The sequence below is a fragment of the Loxodonta africana genome, chromosome 9, assembly GCF_030014295.1.
Source record: "Loxodonta africana isolate mLoxAfr1 chromosome 9, mLoxAfr1.hap2, whole genome shotgun sequence".
NCBI lineage: Eukaryota > Metazoa > Chordata > Mammalia > Proboscidea > Elephantidae > Loxodonta > Loxodonta africana.
The window spans coordinates 51,110,828-51,125,297 of NC_087350.1; the positions used below are offsets into that span (position 1 = coordinate 51,110,828).

General features: G+C 53.3%; 1 protein-coding gene across 7 annotated transcripts in view; it reads right to left on the bottom strand.

Moving 5' to 3' along the window:
* NEK6 (NIMA related kinase 6) overlaps positions 1-14,470 on the bottom strand; it is an 87,652-nt gene that overhangs the window by 2,667 nt on the left and 70,515 nt on the right. For 6 of the 7 annotated variants that reach the window (XM_010587636.3, XM_010587635.3, XM_023544932.2 and 3 more), the window contains 2 exons: positions 9,104-9,198; positions 2,041-2,154 (listed from right to left, as the gene is read on the bottom strand). In XM_010587636.3, coding sequence (XP_010585938.1) covers positions 2,041-2,154; positions 9,104-9,198 — 209 coding nt within the window. Of the gene's footprint in view, positions 1-2,040; positions 2,155-9,103; positions 9,199-12,028; positions 13,718-14,470 lie in introns of those variants that run through there. The other variant, XM_064291450.1, reaches the window with a different exon arrangement.

The following is a 14,470-nucleotide window of genomic DNA, read 5'->3' on the forward strand; positions in this document are numbered from 1 at the left end:
TCCAGGGAAACAAGAACAAAATAAAAATGAAGTGCCTTCCTTATTTCCATTTCTAACAGGTGATAAAACTTGAAATGAGGCGTGCTGAGGGGCTACAGTGCCAAGATGCACATCTTACGTCTGTACTGAACTGGTGAGGTCCCAGCACTTTGGGGAGTAGTAGCTCAGGAACACAGGACGACTGACTTGGGAGAGAAGGGGGCTGACGGCTTTATCTTTTTCAGCCTTTTAACTGAGATTCGGGTTTCCATTTACAGATGGGAAACTGAGGCACAGAAGTCATTTGCTCCAAGTTGCATGGCGTCTTGTCTCTGAGTAGTACTGAATTTGAAATTTAAACAAAAGATGAGAAAATAGAAAAACCAAATGGCAACTGTTAACTTTTTGGTAAAGAATTTAGTTTTTCCTTTCCTACTAACTTTCACTTCAGAGCATTAAGTACTTCCCCCAAAGGTACTTGGAGAATTTTGCATGCCATTGAAACAAGCTGTGGCTGAGAGGAAGTACACTGTACAACTTTATGGGGAAGTGCATTCCTGACCCGAACTTTGTCCTCTGGGAGTCTGCAAAGCCAGCGAGCAATGTGTTAAGTACAAAGATGGCTGAGAGAAGGCCAGTGACCACGGGGGCCTCTGGTTGGCTAGGCTTGCCCAACCACAGGGTCTGAGCACATCAGGGGATCTGGTCTCTGCAGCCTGGCCTGCAAAGGCCCGGCCCTTGGGGGGCAGGGGCTGCTCCTTCCAAAGCCTTCAGAGCCTTCAGGGTGGTGATTCCAGCAAGCTGCAGGAGGGCACCTTACTCCACCTGCTGGGTTATTGGCTACTGAAGAGATGTGCCATCAAAAACAGGATGGCACAGTGGCCAGATGCAGTGTGCAGGCTCAGGCGGCTGTCATTTGGGTTTGAATCCTGTCTACACAACTTACAAGTTACGTGACCTTGGGCAAGTTACTTAACCCATCTGTGTCTCAGTTTCTTCATGGGTAAAATGGGGTGACGGGAGGACTCAACACAGTAAGTCTAATAAATGTGAGCTGTTATTGTGAGGTAATGGCCTGTGGTCCTGCAGGTTGGGCTTCGGAAGGTCTCAAACGCCACTTTACACCCACTAGCATTGCCCTTGAGCACTCTGAGCCAGATCCAATGCTACTTTCCGTAGCTATTTCAGACGATGGTGGGAAGTGCTCATGTGTTAGCCTGGTGTTTGGCTGAGCACGTCAAATGCATAGCCTTAATTAATCCTTACACTGACCCTGTGAAGTAGATTCTAGTATTATCCCCATTTTACAGATGAGGAAACAGACTCAGAGAGGTTAAGTGACTCGCTCAAGAAGAGTGGAGGAAGTGTGTGAACCTGTCTACATTCTGAACCACTACTGTGCTGTAAAACCTATCATTTCATCATATCCATGAAGGAGAAGTACTAGCTCTTTTTTCCAGATGATGGAACTGAGGAGGATGATGCTGTCACACAGCTAGAAACCAGCACAGCCCAGTGCCAGACCTGTCAGAGTCTGTCTCCAGAGCCCCTGCACCAAACGTACAGTGCCGAAACTAAAAGCCCAAGGTGCGACTTAGGTCCCTTACAGTAGGAAGGAGACGCGTTCGCTGACCCTGGTTTCACGTCATGGGATGAGGAGCGGCAGTCAGCAGTGGTGTCAGGTTAGCCAGGGCCTGCCCGCCTCCTGCCTCTGTGACTGGTTCACGGTGCCTCTGGGACCTACGGCAGCGAGCCCCAAACTCAAGCCAAAACGTGCTGGCAGAAGTGTGCCGGTGGGCCGCATCTGCCAACTCCCGCTGTTCCTGCTGCTGTCGAGGGTCCACACAGCTGTCCGTGAAGCCCCTTCTTTGGTAAAATTAATTTACCTGTCACCCCTCTGGGTCACTTTCCCAGACTCTTCTCCAACCTGTTAAGTGAACCCAAGCTAAACCTCACAGCTGTGGCATATTGGAACTGCCTCTCCTCTTGAGCCGCTGCTGGCTATGTGGGGCCCAGTGGGTCTGGCCCCTGGCTTCAGTCATGCCCAGACGGCAAACTCACCTTCTCAGAGTAATGTTCTCCCGGGAGAGGCGGGTAGTCACATTGTTCGATCTTCTGGCAGAGGGAGAAAAGGTTCATTTTATCTCCATAGAAGGGGCTCTGGAGAGCTGCCATCTGCAAGGGAGGAGGACAAGAGAGTTTTCAGCTGTGAGACGAGGGTAACTCGAGGGGCAAGAGGGGCCACTCCAGACTGAGGTGTGGTCTGGTCCTCACTGCAGCGACTGCCCAGAAGGGCTTCTCCCCCTAAACCCTGAGAAGTTGGGATTCACAAGAAAGGAGCTATTTTAACATGATCTTTGAGACCTCCTTTCCCTGCCCGCCCCCGTGCCCTCGTGGTGCAGTGTTTAAAGCACTCAACTGCGAACTGAAAGGTTGGTTTGAACCCACCAGCTGCTGTGCTGGAGAAAGACGTGCCAGTCTGCTTCAGTGAAGATTTACAGCCTAGGAAGCCCTTTGGGGCAGTTCTATTCTCCTGTAGGGTCGCTATGAGTCAGAATTAACTTGACGGCAGTGGTTTTGTTTTGTTTTGTTTTCTCTCCCTCTTACATAAACGAATCAAATGTGGACAAGGGTTTCAGTGACAAAACTTCCAAGGCAGTGAGGAAGGGGCAGCTGAATACCGAGGGCCAGCCGTGTGCCCCCATCTCATGCCTCAGCACTCAAGGAATGATTTTGGCCACGTGCATGTGGCAGATGGGGAAACAGAGGCACTGCTCCCTGGAGGATCTGTGCCTGGGCCCGGCAGGTTCTCTCTAGCGTGCTGTTGTATTTAAAAAGAAATTCCAAAGACACTCAAGGGGGATGTCTATTTCATACTAAGGACTAACTTTTGAGGGGGAGGGGTAGAGAGAAGTGAAACATTTCATTTCTGGTTTTTTAACCCCTTGGCTATTCTTGCTAGCTTGTTACAGAGCTGCTGTCTGAAGGACGGGAGTTCAGGGTGGTGACTGCTGCCGTCTGCGAAAGCCAGATGCCTAGATGTCAGGGACCAAAGGCGGGAGGGAGGAAGGCCTGTCAGCTCCCCCGCGTGCAGGGAGCCTGGGGCCTTCCTCTTCAGGGAAGCTCCAGAGAGGAAAGGAAGCACTTGGCTCTGCAGCCAGCCACATCTCTGCCTGAATCTCAGTTCTGCCACTCACTTGCTGTGTGACAGGCCTTGGGCAAATCTCTTTGATCTCCTCATGTGTAAAATGGGAAGGGGTCCCTCCCCGCAGGGCTGCGTTGAGCTTAGACTGGCATGGGCAGGAGGCCCCATAAGCAAAACTGTCATCCTCAATGAGCCCGTGGCACCCAGCTCCACCCTGAGAGCAGGCCCTTTCCTGGGCACTTGCTCAGGACACTGGGAAGGGAAAGAATGGGTTTGCACCCAGTCAGGGAACTACCAGGCCTCCCCCTTCTGGAGGGTGCCAGACTCCCTTACCCCACCATTCAGAGCACTAATGGGAGGATGCCTTAAAAGAAGGTGCAGCAGGAGCCATGGAGGGGCTCCGTGAGGCAGTGGTGTGACAGCCCAGCACGGTGCCCGCCAGCCCCATCTGCTGATTAATCCATAATGGGATTCAAGTGTTTCTTGTCACTCCCTGTCACTGTCGCCTGCCACTGAACAACAGCCCAATGCCTCCTGCTAATGAAGTGCCACCAGGTAATTGTGCCCGCCCATCCGTTTGGCCCTGGTTCTCTTCCGAGGAGATGGGCTGCCAGGGCCACCTGCACAGTTTCCTGACCGCAGGTCCTGGCAACGACTGTGGTAGGGCACTGAAGACTCAAGGAGTCCTCTTGGCCTCGTGCACAGGGAGTGGGAGGAGCCCTTGGCAGCTGGGTCTGGGGGTATGTATCACCTTCTGTTTCCCAGTCTGTCCCCATCCTCTGCTCACCCCTCTGAACAGGTCTGGTGACCCCAGAGCAGGGCCTGCCTCCTTAGAAGGACCAAGGAGGGCTTCAGAGCCCCATGTAGCATCCTTGAGTTTGGAAATAGCCTTTGGGGGGGTCTGGAGATTTTGGGGTTCCTTCAGAACCAGGCCCTGGAGTCTGCCTCAGGGCAGCACCCTTGTGCCCAGGTGCCTGGGTCATGCCAAGGTTGTCTTCAGGTGGGCGTTTAGGGGCAGCATCACTTCCTCCTCCTGCTGGCTGACCATAGGCTCCGTCCCCTCTGAGGAGGGGTGGGACCTGTCTGGACCATGACACGTACCCCCCCACCCCCGCTGGCAGAAGGCGCAGAGAGTGGCTCTGGCATTTTGCTTGTGAAGGATGACGTGTGTGCCCAAGCTGGTCAGGAGCTGGCTTTACCAGCAAGTTTGAAAAGCGGCATCACTTGGGTGATGCATTTCCAATAATTAAAATGAGAATCTCGGGTGCAAAGGGTTAATTCGGCAGTTTCAAAAGGACATCTGTTGCCACAGCAGAGAGCAGCTGAGACTCCAGGGTGGCCACCCAGCATGATCGGGTGCCCTCCAAGTCGTGGCTGAAGGATTAAGATGGATTCTCCTGGAAACAGTTACTGTTCAGAGTTGAAAGGTGGGACAGTCTAAATGTTGGCCCTGCTAGTGCAGGCCCTAGATTTTCCTGTACTTGATTGGGAGAGGGACAGAGTGATCCTTGAAATGAGCCCATCTGATCTGGCTTTCACAAGCCTCACAGCTTTGGACTCCAAAAGGACCCCAGAAATGGGAAGTGACAATGAGCCCTCTTATCTGTCACTCCTAGATCATTTCTCCATCCTTTCCGGCACCTTCCCTACATCATTTCAGAAAAGCTTCTTTCTGGGGAGGGTCAGCAGTGGCCCATACCAGGGCTCCCTCGAAGCCCTCCCTGCTAATGGCAACATCTCCATCCACAAATACAGATTCTGGCAAAAGCAGCATTCCCGCCTGTCCCCTCTCCAGCTGCCGGCCACGGGCCTTCCACCCAGATCAGAGCGGCGGGCTGTGACGGGACCTCTGGGGCTGTTCTCGACACTGGGATTAGAACGATTACACTGGATGGCAAGATTGCCTCGTTCAGGTGTCCACCCAGCCTCTGATGGTCAAAGCAGAATAGGCGCTGCCGTTTGGGCTGCTGCTGGTGCCTCATTAGAACTGCCAAAGCCATGGCTCTCAGTGCCGCTCCTCAAATACAAAACTTTTTTCTCTCTAGTGTTATTGGGATGACACATACCCAAGGAAGAGGGAGAGTGTGGGTACTTGGGCCCACTGGGAGGACTCAGAGAAGCTGGTATGTGATCTGAGATGTCAGAGGGAGAAGAGGGAATTTGACTTCAGACAGAACAATGATCGTGTTTGACTCCAGCCCTGGCAGGGTCTCAGACACCCATCTTGCTGCCCAGTATTTCCCAGGCATGTCCTGGAGTGAAGGGTGAGCCCAGGGGCAAATTGCCAAACGGTCTGCAGCCCTACTCCCCCACAAGGTAAGGGGCATCCAGAATGTTCCACCAGCTCCGACTAGTATTCCCAAAACAGGATTCTGTACAAGGCACGGCTGATCCTTGGTCTTTCCCCCCCAGCCTACTTTCTTGCTAGATCTCAATCCTAGGCGGCCCCTTCGAGGCTGCAGTGAGATGGCCCCCCACCGAAGATCCTGAGGCTAGCACCGAGAAAGCCAATTCCTTCAACGCTGTTCCTGGGGCTGAGTTCCCATGTAAATAAATAAATTCTGCAGAGCCCAGGCAGCCTGCTGGGTACCTCCACAGGGCAGGTTGGGTAATGAAAATAAAGCACCGGCTTTCCTGCACGGCCATGCTCAGGCATCTCTGCTGGGATCTCTGGGGACAGAGAAACAGCTGCTATGGCCCAGGGATGAGGCCAGGGCGCCTAGGGTCACTCAGGCTCCTCACCACTGAGCCTTAGTTTCTTTCTTTATAGTGATGTTGGGACCTGCCTGGTACAAGTCTTATGATTTGCTCCAGCATCTGGGGCAGTGTTGCTCCCAGCTGCTGAGGCTTTGGCACATTATTCGTGATGCCGACCTCTTCAGGACAGACTCCACCTGGCCCCCACCCCAGTGGTTCCTCACTAGCTATGGGTCAACATCAGCATCTTGAGGTGACCTCAGAAGGCCCTCAGTGGAGATCTGGATGCCCAGGTGAAAGGAATGTGGTAGCTTTGGGACCACGGCTCCCAAAGATGTCCATGTCCTAAACCCTGGAACCTGTGAATGCTGCCTCATGTGGCAAAAGGGACTTTGCAGATGAGATTAAGTGAAGTTAAAGATCTTGAGATGGGAGGATTATCCTGGATTACCCAGGTGGACCCTAAATAAAACCACAAGTATCCTTATAAAAGGTAGGCAGAGGGAGGTTTGACTACAGAACAGATTTGTGATGAGGGAAGCAAGAGGTTTGAGTGGTGTGAACAAGGGGTCACGAGCCAAGGAGCACAGGCAGCCCCCAAGAAGCTAGAAAAGGCAAGGAAATGGATTCTCCCCTAGAGACTTCAGAAGGAACCAGCCCTGCTGACACCTTGACCAGGCCAGTGAAACTGACTTCAGACTTCCAGTCCCCAGAATTGTAAGAGAATAAATCTGTGTTGTTTGAAGCCACCAAGTTTGTGGTAATTTGCTACAGCAGCCGGTGGGGCTTTTGAGACTTCCAAACCCATGCTGGTACTTCAGGGCAGAGCTGAATCTTCTGCCGTGGTCTGGCGAGGGTGGGCGGGGGGCTTTGTCACAACTCTTCAGGCTGGCGCCCTCGGGAGACACGGCAGGCTGCCTAACGGGAGGCTCCAGTCGTGTCTTCGGGATGCATCCTTCCAATTACCACGGCCTGGGCTCAGATGCGGCTCCCCTTGCTCTCTGCTGGGAAAACACCTACTTCCCCTTCCCCGTAGGGCTGGGGGAGTGGGGTGAGCCCGCCAGCCTGGGATTTGGCCACTCAGGCTGGGCTGAGGCAGAGCCCCGTCCATCAGCCTCAGAGGGGCTGATGTGCTGCCACGACAGCCACAGTGGGTCTCGTCTGTGGGAGGCCCAGGGCTGTTAGGTTTAGATCAGTGCCCACTGTCCCCAAGGACACCCAATCTCTCTGCAGGACTTTATCGATTTATTTCCTTGACTTCCCACTGCTGATATCTCCCTCCCTGGCTGCAAGCAGCTCGGTCCCACATGCTGCCGACAAATAAATTGATGTGGTTGAACCAGAGCCTCAGTGCTGGGGATCCATGAACACGGATGCTGCCTTCCTATATGTGTGCTTAGTTCTGGAGGAGGACGCCTGACTGGGAACCCAAAGGGGCTGGCGCTGAAGGGGCCCAGGCTCAGCAGCTTGGCCTCAAAGTGGCCGAAACAAAGGCTTGGGCGGTAACAGGGCTGACGGCTGCAGGGCCGGGTCTCTGGTGGGAGTCTTGGCACAACCAGCGAGAACCAGGTGCAACACTCCCCCCGCCAAGCTCTGGGTAGATGAACGCAGCTCTGTCACACCCTGGTCTGCCTGTTTCTGTTTGTTTACATTTGGAGACCCTCAGATTCAAAGAGGGCAGAAAGTGACTCACGAAAATACAAAACAGAAAACGGACTAATAAAAGGAAAAACCATCTGGACCAGGAACAATATAAATGAGGGTAGAAGGACAAAGTTGAATTCTCCACAGGGATTGAATATGAGCTGCACTTTGGCTTCCTACTGGCCACAGCAACAAGGGAAAGGGGCAAGCTAAGCTAAGAAGCCTCACTGCTGGGGGCTGGGAGCAATCACTCCAGTCCCCGAGGGCCTTTCTGAGCCAGAGGCCTCACTCACAGGGTCTCCTTTACCCCTTACAAGGCAGAGTATGACCCCATTTTATTTGTGGGGTAACTGAAGCTGGGGGTGAGCGGCGGGACTGCCTTAGATCCTTTAGTGGGTGAGTGCCTGGGCTCACTCGAGGACCCTGCATCTCTCTCACCCTAATTCCCACAGCTAGTGAGCTGCATCCTCACACATGCGCACACACACACAAAGCACACTTTCTCACACATACACACGTACATACAAAAAAAATCTAACTTAAAACTGTACTCTCTGGCTGCCTACTACACTTGAGGACATTTGCTTGGTCCTTCAAAGACCCAGAGCAGCAGTTCCCACCCATCAGGACTTGACACCTGGGTGGACTTGCTTGGTGTCTGCATAGCCCTTGGGGTTTTCAAAGCCCTTTCATGTCTGTTATTTCACTTATCTGGACTATGACAAGGTAGAACAAGGACTAATCTTCCCATTTTACAGATGGGCAGACTGGGGCTCAGCAAGTAGACGAATCCCAGAGGCACCAGCACAAGGTGGTCCAGGGTGGGTGATGGGAAGTTGTGGCCACCAGACTTGGAAACGCCAGAGGGTACAGGCCTCCCTCCCTTGGCTACAACAGCTTCACGGCCGCGAGTGGCTTGTGCTCCCCTGTTCCCCAGGGCTCCTGGGGTGGCCGGCCTAAATGGGTGGGGGCTTCCACTTATTCAGGCTGTCTTCTGTCTGAGCCCACCAAAACTCAGAAATGTTCCTGTCCCTCGGTCCAGGCTGGCTCCCAAATCTGGAAATGGCCACTCGGTGGCTCCATTTCACGGCTTGAGGCGGGGGCTGTGGTCTTTAATGAGACCCACAGTCCTGGGCCAGGAAGAACGTGGATACCACTCAGCAGGAAGCATTTCTCGGGGCATGAGCCAGGTCTGATTCTCTCTGGTCCCTGGGGCCAGTGTGTTAATGGCGTTACCAGGGAAACCAGGGCTGCTGGGGATTGGCAAACACAGGCCACCTGAGCAACCAGATTCCCCTGCCTGTGCTCCTGCCTGTGCTCCCTCCACTGCTCAAGTAGACACTGGACTCCCTCTGTCTGCTTCTAGTCTGTCTCCAGTTCCAGACGCAGAGCAGCCCAAGGGTGAGACGGCACCCAGCCTGCCACTGTCCACCCCTCTGATAGCCACCTCCAGCTTGGTATTGCTAATAGCAGATGCTGGGCTGAGGGGTGAAGGACAGGTCCCTGATGGTACCAATGCTGCAGGCGGACATGACTCACCCTTGCGTCCTACCCTGAGCTAGGCAAGGCCCTGGCCTGACCAGGTGCCCAGCATGGGTGTCCTACTAAAAGCCACCAAGCTTTGGGCCAGAGACTCACCTCATACAGCAAACAGCCCAGAGACCAGATGTCGGACTTGAAGTTGTAGCCGTTCTCGTGGATCCTCTCTGGTGACATGTAGTACGGTGTCCCAACTGAAACACAGCAAGGGTGTGGTGTTTATGCTCCATGCACAGGCAGGACACAGGGGCAAGGGGAAGAGGCAACATGTGGGGGTAGGGGAGAGACCCAGCCTTAGTCTCCCTGGGAATCTGGGCATCTCCGTCTCCCCCTCTGAGATTGTCCCCTCTCTGTCAAAGGAGGGGGAATAGGCCAGATCAGAGGTTCCACTGCTGGTAAGGCATGAGAATTACCTGGAGAACTTTAAAACAGTAGATTTCCAGGACCTAGCCAGACCTAAGGATCAGTCTGGGGATCGGGCAGCTGACATCAGTATTTCTGCCCACTGCTAACAGAAATTCAGCAGGAAAAGCTGTCAGTCAATTTATGAATGTGTGTGGGATTCTTTGGGAAAGCATATTTTGACTCCAAGTAGTAACCACGTATATATTCTGATCATGAGGGTGCAAAAGTAAAATGAACGGCCAAGTGTGAAATGGATAACTTGTCATACGCAAAGCACAGGAGGAAATCCAAACAGTTCACAGTTAACAGTGGGAATCATGGGACAAACTGTAAGTGGATTCTAGCACCCTGGGTACCACAGAGGTGTCCACAAGGCATAAAGCATCTCCCACATTGAAAAATGACAAGGAGTTGATGGGATACACACAGAGACGGTGGGGAGAGATGGAGGTCTGAGGCCTTGTCCTCAGTGAGGGGCTGCACCAAAACCCCTGGCCGCGTTCCCTCCTGGCTGGGAGTATGGGGCCTGGCCCTGACACTGCTCCCTTCCTCAGTCTTATCCTCTGCTAGTTTTAGATCTTCCTGGGCCTCCAGAGCAGGAACTCTGTGGGGGAGAGATGGCCTGCAAAGTGGTCATGGCTTTGGCCTGGGGCTGCCTTGGCCTGGCCCATCCAAAAGCCCTGACATTGGGCTGAACTTTACTAGGATTGGGCCCATCAGGAGAGAGTGAGTTGCTTGTCCCAGGAAGGATCTGTAAGAAGCCTGTTAACCACATATATCAAAGAAAGGCTGGACTGAATAGTGGACACAGCAGACCCCTGTAGGATCCTGTTAAAAGTCTTGACCCCTGATTCAATCCCACTTCTGTGGGGTCAGAAGCTCCAGGAGTGGAGCTTGGACAGTGCATGTCCCACAAGCCTCTGGGAGGCTCTGATGCATGTTACTGTCTGAGCAGGGCCACTGCAACGTCTTACTTGTCCACCTGCTCATTCTTTCAGATGTTCAATAAACATCTGTGGAGCAAATGAATAAATGAATTTATGAAAACTTATCAGAGAGAGGCTTAGCCCATCTGTTCTGGGTACTGGGTCCTCAGTGTCCCTGCCCCAGGGGAGGGCCTGCTTCCCCTTGGTATGTGCCTCTTAAACTAGGGTACTCTGCCTCACCTTGAGGGTCCCCAGCTGTGTGTCAGGGCCTATGAGGACACAGCACCTCTTCCTGTCATGCCAGCTTTTCCTGAGGGTAAGTCACTTAAAATCTTATATTGACAACAAATACTCAAATACTAGGAAGCACGACACACAACTTGCATGAGTTTTAAAGATAAAACGAGACTCTTCAAAGAAATTCCGAGCTTGCAGTGGGGCACTGGAGGACATGTCCCCAAGCCTCGAGGGAGGCCTGATACTGGGGAAGAGAAGGTGGCAGGAGGGGGTGCCTCCACGGACGTGGGCCCTGAAGTCAGGCCCGGCACTGGCCCCCGTCTGTCCCAGGGACCTCTGCGAGCACTTCCGGAAGGCCCAGCCACAGCCCGGAGCGGCGTCTCCCCGCCCGGCCTCACGGCGGCGCTCTGACGCAGAGGCTTCCAGCAAGGCTCCCGTTCCTCTCCTCTCAGTGGGGGATGGAGCTATGGACATGAAAGAGGAGCCTCAGCAGCCCTGACCGTCCCGCATCTGCACCTACACCTCCCAGATTTCAAACCCGGCAGATATCAGAGGAGGACGCGGGACCTCAAAGTGGGAGGCTGATTAAAGCGGCCACTTCCCCGAGATGCGCCGCCCCTGTCAAAACAAACTTCGCCGTGTTTTGAAACGATCGCGGTGCTTGAAACATGTTCATTAGATATGAAAAAGCCAAAGATTTCACAGAAAGGAGAAACTGACGTGGGTGCGCATGTGTGAGCTGCAACGCTTCCCCAAACTGCAGTTTCAGAAATGGCTGGAGAAGCGTGGCTCGTTGCAGACATCATCCACCGCGCCGGAGTTTGGCCGGGACGTCTGCGCTTCGGTGTAGAATCCTGACTGCACGGGCAAGCGGATGTGAAAAGCAGGGTCTGAACCCGATTCAGTCACTCACTAGCTGGGAGTTTATATTCCTTCCTGACCTCGGTTTCCCCATCAACAGAATGGAGGGCTGAACTCCCTGGGAGTCCCTCCTTTCAATTCTCTGAGCCTTGGTTTTCCTCTCTGGAAAACGGGGATCATAAAATCGACCTTACAGGGATCTTCGGTTGAAAGGGCTCTGTGAAGACTCCGCTGCCCACAGACCCCGAAATGGAGAGGGTAAATTGAGTGAGAGAAAGGAAGAGCTGAAGGTGGGGAGATGAGGGAAAGGGAAGAACAAAGGGAAGGATGAAGACCAGATTCTGGAGCTCAGGAACGCTTCACCTCTACAGTGTGACCCAGTACTGTTAAACTCCCTGCCGCCTCCCCAACATTCCATCAGGCTCCAGGTCTTGAGGACACTAACTTGTAGCTTCCTTCCCTCCTCTCCATCCCTGCACCTGCCCTAGTAGGCCCCAGCTAACTGCCTGGACCAGTGCTTCGCTGCATCCCCATTCCCACCCATCCTCCACCCTCCATTCAAGGCAGAGGCCACGCCCTATCCCCCCCACCTCTCCCATCCCTAAGGGAGAAAAGTCAGATCCTCAGCCTCGCATCTGAGACTCCTCCACTCATCTGCCCCCTAAATATCAGCATTGGATCTTGGCAGCAACATGCACACCACCACCAGCACCATGCTTGCCTTAAGCCAAAACCAAACCCTTTTCCTTGGAGTCCATTCTGACTCATGGTGACCCCATGTGTTTCAGATTAAAACTGCGTTCCACAGGGTTTTCAATGACTGCGACCGTTCAGGAGTACATGGCCCGGCCTTTCTTCTGAGGCACCTCTAGATGGATTTGAACCAACCAAGCTGGCCCATGCCGAGCTAAGCAAAGACCACAGGAGAAGTGGGGATTTCGAAAAAACTTTGTACTTTTATCAACATTGACTTAATTTCAGATTGTTTTTGTCGTACAAATCCCTACCCATGTCTAGTTCTCATATTGAGTATCTTTAACCAATGTGAATCAGATAGAGCAAACCTGTGATTCTACACAGCATCCTGTGTTTTCGTGGTACAAGGGTTTTTCATCCAAAAAAGCTCAGGGAATCACAGATTGATTTTGGCCTCCCCAGGGCCCTGACTGTAGATGCCTCAGGCATGTAGCAATGGAGCTTCACTTTACTGTGTCTTCTTTCGCACCTGGGTCTGGTAATGCTCACCTGCAACTGAGTGTGGTAATGCTTACCCGAGAGATACTACCTGGGAAGCACTAATGAGATACTACTTGGCAAGTGATCATTAGAATAGTGCTTGGCTCAGTGAGAACTCTAATGGATTTTCTTCCCAAATTGAGGGTCCTGTGAAGGCAGGGGCCAAGAAAATCTCCCCAGTGAGCAGAGTGGGGCCTTGATGAACAAACCAAACAACTGTGGTTGGCATCCTAGGCCCAGGCCCATTCCTCACTTGCTGTCCCCTTGAGTTCCTCCCCTTCCCCCTTCTGGCATCAGCTTGCCTCTTTAACACTGTGTGCCCTGAAAATGCCAGGAACATGGCAGACAAGCCAGGCACCACTCCCCAGCCATGTGTGACCTCCCTCCCAGGTGTCAGTACTCAGAGCATCCCCTGAAAACTCAGGCTTGAGCTCTATCTGTTGACAAAGGTGTTTTGGGCTAGAAGACAGTATTCCCAAGGATTGTTCCCAGGTGCCCTGTGCTGCTGGAAGGGGGTGTGAGAGGCTGGATGGAGACCCAGGGATGCATCTCATGGCCCTTTGTGCCCACCCAATGAGCACTACCACCAGAAGCGCCTGGGCATGAGCACAGTCCATCCCCCTATGCAGGTCGGGTGGGGGGCAAACACCACAGCACAGGGTAGCCCACACTGGACTCCCGTTGGCCCAGGGGCCAGTGGGAGTGCTTGTACACAACACGAGAAGGCTCCATGCTCCCTACCTGTGGGGCCCAGGACAAGCCCTCCTGGTCCCAGCTCATCTCTCACTGGTGTGAAATGGAATGGGCTTTCCCTGTCTGGTTCGGCGCTGGGCATCCTCTCCAGTCAGAAAGCTTGTGGGGCGTCCCATCTCGGCCCCTTCTCTGGGCACCCACAACCCAAGCCTACTTCCTGCCATGCTGTGGGCTGATGCATGGGAGAAGAGCTCTTGGAGCTGGGCTGACATGCAGCTTCAGTATCCTTTTTCAGTATTCTTTTGCTGGGTGACCCTAGGCATGGGTTATCACCTTTGAGCCTCAGTTTCCTCATCTGTAAAATGGAAATTATAAGCCTATTGTGATGATTTTTTTTGTTTTTTTAAATGTTTTTATATGTGATGATATTTTTATATAGCATGTTTTCCAAACATTTTTTAAGCGTCATCTTCTTTGTTAACTCACCTCTTCAGTGACAACCGACATAACTGACAGCCCTGGGAGGGGCTGAAGCGGCCCCAGACCTTAAGTGGATCCTGGGCTCCTCAGGGTTTAGAACCACTGAGCCCTGCACCGTGCCTGCACACAGGAGGCCCTCAGGAAAGAGTTCCATCTGTCCCCTTACCTGCCACCAGGGACTGACTGTGTCTGTCTCCCCATTTCTTCCAGTATGGGGGTCCCTTGATGGCAGAATGGCTGCATAGCCCCCATGTCCCCTAAACCCAACTCAGGGCCAGGGCAGTCAGCTCAGGGAATTTGCACCCCATGGGCTAGCCACGAGCTGGGGGCCTGGAAAAACCAGAGTTCCTGACTGCTTGGACCAGATGGAGGTTTTCCCAACCGGACCTGTCCCCCACCCTCCAGACCTGGGAGGTGGCACGGGGCCCTACAGGGGCCTGGGTGCGAGTGGGCCTCCCTTCCCAGCCCTGCTCCCACCCGCGGCCTCCCTGTCACCACCGAATGAACAGGGCCTGCTCTCCCAGCCCTACAATTTGTCTTGCAGCTGCTGCCGTTGCTCGGAGCGAGACACTTGCTTGTAGCTTGTGAGCTGTGTATAGGCAAATCTTTCATTTTTCTTTCATTATGC